At 42.0% G+C, this 6,638-nt stretch overlaps 2 protein-coding genes across 2 annotated transcripts; one reads left to right on the top strand and one right to left on the bottom strand.

Annotated features, from left to right (window-relative positions):
• The first annotated feature begins 33 nt into the window (after positions 1-33).
• On the top strand, positions 34-4,857 carry LOC116378620 (cleavage and polyadenylation specificity factor subunit 3-like). The gene is made up of 9 exons (XM_031840519.1): positions 34-220; positions 455-607; positions 693-801; positions 1,109-1,207; positions 1,998-2,092; positions 2,585-2,672; positions 2,745-2,811; positions 3,652-3,748; positions 4,196-4,857. Exons 1-9 carry the CDS (start codon positions 80-82, stop codon positions 4,283-4,285), a joined length of 939 nt encoding a protein of 312 aa, XP_031696379.1. The 5' UTR covers positions 34-79; the 3' UTR covers positions 4,286-4,857.
• Positions 4,858-4,893: 36 nt separating this feature from the next.
• Positions 4,894-6,596, bottom strand: LOC116378618 (disintegrin and metalloproteinase domain-containing protein 17-like; the record flags this gene model as incomplete). Its single annotated transcript, XM_031840518.1, has 4 exons — positions 4,894-5,662; positions 6,017-6,073; positions 6,207-6,374; positions 6,460-6,596. Coding segments are annotated over 4 exons (749 nt in total), but the record flags the coding sequence as incomplete, so codon positions are not given.
• Between the last annotated feature and the right edge of the window lie 42 nt (positions 6,597-6,638).

Raw genomic sequence — 6,638 nt, 5'->3', positions numbered from 1 at the left:
GTGCGTGCGTGCGTGCGTGCTCCAGTCTAAAGGTTCTACAGGTGTAATGAGAGAACCGTGTGTTTGATTCCAGCACATCATGACTGAGCCCGATGAGATCGCCACCATGTCAGGTCAGAAGCTTCCTCTGAAGATGTCCGTGGACTACATTTCCTTCTCCGCTCACACCGACTACCAGCAGACCAGCGAGTTCATCCGAGCTCTCAAACCGCCTCACGTGGTAATCACACCTTCAATAAGTAAAGATAAAAACAACAGAGGGATCAAAGGAATGTTTGAATAGATTCATGAATTATGATAAAAACCCGGCAACATATTAAATGTTCATAAACACTTTCCTAGTAAAGGGATTAAGTCGTTAACATTAGCATGCTAACATTACTGCTGATATACTAAATAATGTGTTAGCATGGCATGCCAGCATTAGCATTGAGCTTTGTTTCTGCGTCTCCAGATTCTGGTCCACGGCGAGCAGAACGAGATGGCCCGACTGAAAGCGGCTCTGATCCGCGAGTACGAAGACAACGACGAGGTCGACATCGAAGTCCACAACCCGCGAAACACCGAAGCCGTCACGCTCAACTTCAGAGGAGAGAAGCTGGCGAAGGTTCGTCCGAGTCCTCCGTCGGTCGGTGTTATCGATTAGCTGTGTGTTGTACGGCCACGTTAACTCCCAGCATGCTCTGCTGCAGGTGATGGGCTCTCTGACCGACAGGAAGTGCGCTCAGGGTCAGAGGGTCTCCGGGATCCTCGTCAAGAGGAACTTCAACTATCACATCGTGACGCCCTCCGACCTCTCCAGTCAGTAACACCCTCTCTCTCTCTGTGTGTGTACTTGTACGTCTATCTTTGTGGGGACCGAGTATTGAACCATCATTGTGAGGACATTTCTGTATTATGAGGACATTTTGGCTGCTCCTCACTCACTCCTTTATTGTTTAATGAACCTATAAACTAATAGATTTTAACTCACCACAGAGTAAAGATGTTATTATTCTAGTCCTGCTGCTGCTGCTGCGTCCCTGAACACATCCCTGTGTGTTGTGTTCAGGTGCTGTGGTTTTCCCCAGTGTGTGGTGACTGTGTGTGCCCTCCTGTCTTTGTTCAGACTACACAGATCTGTGTATGAGCACAGTGACTCAGACTCAGGCCATCCCATACACCGGCCCCATCTCACTGCTGGTCAGCCAGCTACGCAGCCTCGCAGGTTGGTTATCAATTTATTATTATTATTATTTTTATTATCTAGTAAGATTTGAATTTATTATTATTATTAATAATTGATTAACTTAATTTCTGAAATGTTTTTCTTCTTTTCATATATTTGTTTTTAAGTTTATAATTTAAACATGTTAAAACAATCATGAATTAAAATATACTCTCCAGTGTTGGATTAAAAACATAAGTAGGACGTAAATAAGTATTTACTCATAAATCACTGTGCTTTAGTATAATTTCAAGGTACTTGTACTTTTATATCTGAGTATTGTTTCCTTATACTTCTACAGTTCAAAGGGACATATTGTACCTTTTACTGCTCTACATTTAATACACAACTAAAGTTATTTTGCAGATGTTTTTAAGATATGACACAAAAAATTGTATGATATCATTTTACTTTTAAATCCAGTTCTTGAAGTTGTATTTTCTTAGAATATTCCAACATGTTTTCAAACTAAATCAAGTTAGTTATTTTATAATTCTGGTGCAGCTCGTTTCTCTTGTCTGTAGAACAACTTCAAACAAATTCACGTATTATTTAAAAGTGTCATTTTCTACAAGAGTACTTTTACTTTGACACTAATAATACTTCTGTGCTTTAACTTAAGACTTTGACATTGTGTCGTTAATTTTACTTCAAGAAACAAAGTGAATACTTGTTCAAGTTTAGTTTAATGTCGTCTGCATAGAAACACATCAGGAATGTTTTCTTTCATCAGAAACAGTTTAAAACACGACAGGATAATAAAGTTACCGTGTACTTTGTGTACTTTCAGGAGACGTGGAGCAGGTGGAGGGAGCGGAGAAGATCACCGTCCGGATCTTTAAGAGCATCACTCTAGTTCATGAGGCCGGGATGGTGCTGCTGGAGGTCAGAGGCACAAACTGTTCCTCAAATATAGAATAAACATATTAAAACCTCTCACAACAAGTTTTTAAAGCCAGACAGTTTAAATACATTTCACTCTCTGCAGCAACACAAATAACAGCTATACTATATTATATTACTATATTAACTGTATATTTACCTGTTTTGGTCGTCGTCATGTGTTATGAATGAGATGCAACAAGTGGCCTCATCATCGATTCATGTTGTTTAGATCATGCTGTTTGTTCTCGTTGTCCAAACTGACTAATCAAGTATGATTCTACAATTAAAGTCTAATGAGGGTCTTTTGTCACCCTCATCATGTTGGCGTGTTAGCATGCTAATGTTAGCATGCTAACGCTGGCTAACTCAGTAAACACATCTGAGGCTGATGAATGTCTTCAGTAAGACACATTAACATGTTATTAACATTTTGTTGAGTATTTTTCATTTCACCTCAAATGTATCTGAGCCTTTGAACGTTCTCATCCTCAGTGGATCGCCAACCCGCTCAACGACATGTACGCTGATGCCGTCACTACGGTGGTCCTGGAGGTCCAGTCCAACCCCAACGCCCAGAAGTGTGAGTAAACGACCGCTGTGAGACGTTTAACTGATCGACAGAAACAATCTAACGTTTCTTTGTTTGTTTCAGTTCTGGAAGGCAAGAAGGAAACGTTCGACATGGAGGTGTTCATGGAGAGGCTGGAGCTCATGCTGCAGTGAGTACAGTTCACACACCTGCTGGACCTTTGATTCACGCAGCCCTGAGGTGCCAGGCGGGCGGAGTCTGACTCTCACTGAAAAATTATTCAAACTTGATCACATCTTCTTTTTAAAAAAAGCTTAAACCCAGATATTGATGAAGCTGTTGACACTAAGCAGTTAAGTCTGACGTTAGAGTTGTATTGTGATCAGTGCTGCTGAGAGAGAAACTGAATGACGGTCAGATAAAGACCAACTTGTCTTGTCTGTAGTCTCGTGACCTCGTGTCTAAAGATTTAAGGTATTTCATCGCTGAAGGCTGAACTTCACAACAAAGAGAGGAGCTCTTAGTGAAGGCCTGATTATACAAGAGATCAAGTTTCATACTCCATGAATTTATTCATGTTTTCTCTAATTATGGGTGTTAAAAGCTGTGGTTCATTTTCACATCATTAACCGCTTTCTGTTCAAATGTTACTGTTCTAGTAGTGAAAGAAGTAGAACTGTGAATCTGTGGGCACCTCAAGAGTTGGACTCGGGTTTAGAGTTGGGCTCGGGTTTAGATTCAGGTTTAGTTACGTGATCACGTGACCGTCTCTGGATAGGATATTCAACCTTTGTTTCTTTACAACACATTTAATACTTGACTTGTTTCTGTACAGTTCTTGTATAAATTAGTAAAGTAGTTTATGAACATGAGTTTACAGATCATAACGATGCCTCTTCATTGTGTCTACAGTCGATCTAGAAACACGATGCAGCTAAAAGAAGAGAAGAGCTGAAGAAGCTCGTATCTGTAGAGATGCAGTGATTTTCAAAATAAGAGCTCAGACTTAACGTTGTCGTGTGTGTTGCAGCGACATGTTCGGAGACGACTGCGTGAACTTCAGAGACGGTGAAGACTTTAGTGTGACTGTGGACGGAGTCACGGCGTCCATCGACCCAGAAACCAGAGTGAGTACGGTGGCCTTCTCAGGACATTCAGGACATTCCTACCTGGCAACAACCATTAGATCTGATCAGCTGCTGGAGTTTTCTTATTGTCGGCTAACAACGTGTTGGTCCGTCTCACTTCCTGTCTCACTTCCTGTCTGTGTCTCTCAGCTCCGAGCTCATTGGTTCCCACTGAAGACGTAGATCTACGACACAAATATATGTGTAAACTAACGTTGCTGCTGTTTATGCCGAAGTTAAGACGTTCTGTTGAGTGTCGATGGAGCGGCTACGATGTTAGCTTAGCATAGATCAAACCAAACTCCATTCAGAAAACAAGCGTTTTAAAAGCTGCTTGCTTGTCGTCTTGCGGAGAGAACTAATGAAACATGAACTCAGACTTTTTGATGTTATTTCAGCTTCGTTTGTTGTACTTAAATCCTGACCTCTGACCTCTTCTGTCTCCAGTCCGTGGCGTGCACCGAGGACGAGTCTCTGAGGGAGATGGTGGAGGTCGCCGTCCACCGACTCTACGACGCACTAAGCCCCGCCTTCTGACGGTGATGTCACCAGCGGGGGTCCTCGTTTCCCTCCTTTAACAAAGAGAAACTCTTTGTTGTGAAACCTGATTCCAAAGGAATCAACGATCTGCAGCTGATTGATTTTGTACTTTGATCTGTAAAAACTAAATAAAGTTTGTCAACAGAGAAAAAAGTTTGTTTTTGTTCTGAGACAACAACAAACACGAGAAGAAATCCTGATTTTCATAATGAGTTTATCTGCTCATGGACTGCGAGTATAAAAACATCTCGCAGGCATCCTGAAGAAGAATTCAACCACTTTATTTCAGAGTTTTCGTCACATGACAATAGTCAGTAAAAACATCTTATTTTGAAAACACGGTGACGAGACGAACATCAGTGATAGTCTGTAATATACAACAAATACTGACTAGTGCTTCTGAATACCACAGAAGAAGAGAAGGCACAGTTCTGTCATTTAACAACATGTAGTATGGATTAATATAGAAATAAAACGACACAAGTACACAGGTGTTACCACAATAAAAGCCTGAGTGGTGATTTGAAACGTGTCGGATTTAAACATTTAACAGTTTTATATTTATATTAAGTTGATCTCACGTTACTATGAATAAAAACATGAAAGTACAGCAAAGGAAACAAAAGATACGAGTACTCGTGATAAGTTACTGAAGTACAAATTAAGGTACTTGTACTTTAAAGCAGCACAAATGTGAAGGTTTGTTTTGATGAATGTTGAGTATTTAATCGATTAGTGTGTGTTTGGCTTTTAACAATTAATGATTCTGACAATTATTCCTTTGGACACAAAGAGAGTTCATGAGAAGCAGCCGAGCTCATTAACGCTTTAATTTAATGTCTAACAAATACAGAAAATATTCTTCTTCACGAAACAAAGAATGTTTTACTTTAATAAGTTAAATAACAAACATGAATTCATACAGACGAAATATAAAATCATGAGACTCTCTCCAGGTGTGTGTCCTCTCTCCTCAGGTGTGTCATCTCAGCACTGCGTCTCCTTGGTGTCTATCTGATGTTGTCTCTGCATTCTGAACATGGACGTCTTCCCGCTTCGACTCGTTACACTTTTCTCCGTCAGGTCCTCGAAGGAGCGCTGAGTCGACCCCGGCGGCCGGCCGAACGCCTCCTCCAGAGCCTCCTGGTCCAGGTGTGAGTTGAAGCTGGGGTCCTCCTGGATGGTGGCCATGCGGGGGCTGTCCAGAGGGGCGGAGTAGGGGGCGGGGGTGGGGCCTGGAGCCGGAGGGGTGCTGGTCTGTTGGGGGCTGGACGGCTGGAAACGCAGCCCAGCGGAGGAGGTGCTGGTGGGGAACGTCGGAGGTTTGAAGATCCGAACTGATGCCGACTCCAGGCTGCTCAGGAGCTCGGCATTCTGGGAAAATGAACAGTCAGTCAGCATGTTCCGAACCCGAGCATTTGATCCGTCTTCATTGTTTTCACTTCTGATCTAAAGCTGCTAACAATTATTTCATTAATAAATCATCTTATTCATTTTAAAATATAAGAAATAGTGATAATAAATGTAATAAATGTAATATGTGATATATTACATATATATGTAAAATGTAATAAATGTTTATTACACGTCCATGAGGATGCAGGTTTTTATTTAGTATTTACATATTTACATATTAATACACATGAATCATCTTTTGATTTTTATAGAAATGAAGTGAAACTAAAAACTTTTATATATTTATATAAATATATGTAAATAAATACTCACACTGGGGAAGAACAGAGACTTGGTGTTGTGTTCATACTGTTTATCCAGCTTCTTGTCCTGAAAGATGAAGACAAAGAGTTCTGAGTAAAGAATCAGATAATAAGTCCAGTTTAGTCGTCTGGAGTTATAAAATAAAAGTGTTAAAGAAGTCGATCTGAAGCGTTAGAGGATGTTTGTCAGCTGGACTAACCACACAGTGGACCAGGATGCTGAAGGGAACCCAGACCAGCAGCGAGAACGCCACCACGGAGCCCACGATGTTGTCGGCCAGAAACGTCCCGAAGGTGTTGATGTCCAGTTTATCGATGAAGTCCCACAGACGCTCCACCACGTCCTGGACCTGCTTCATGCACTTCCCCTGCAGAGACCACATGCACACAAACGCATCACGTGAAGCCGAGTGCGTCGGGGGGTTTTCGTGAGAGACGACGATGTGGACTCACCGCTCCGTCACAGAAGCCCACGGTGCAGGGTTTCCCTTTACGCAGGAACAGGAAGCTGCCCGTCACGTCCTGGTACGCAGCGCAGACGCCGCCGCCGCCGCCGCTGCGACAGCAGACTTTACAAGAAGAGTTGGTTTCTACAGACGAGAAGGGAACACAACTCTTTACTGTCTGCAGAC

Source organism: Anarrhichthys ocellatus, unplaced genomic scaffold (assembly GCF_004355925.1).
Source record: "Anarrhichthys ocellatus isolate YVR2014 unplaced genomic scaffold, GSC_Weel_1.0 scaffold2892, whole genome shotgun sequence".
NCBI lineage: Eukaryota > Metazoa > Chordata > Actinopteri > Perciformes > Anarhichadidae > Anarrhichthys > Anarrhichthys ocellatus.
Note: the sequence above shows the minus strand (reverse complement) of the source record. Positions and strands in the feature narration are given on the sequence as shown.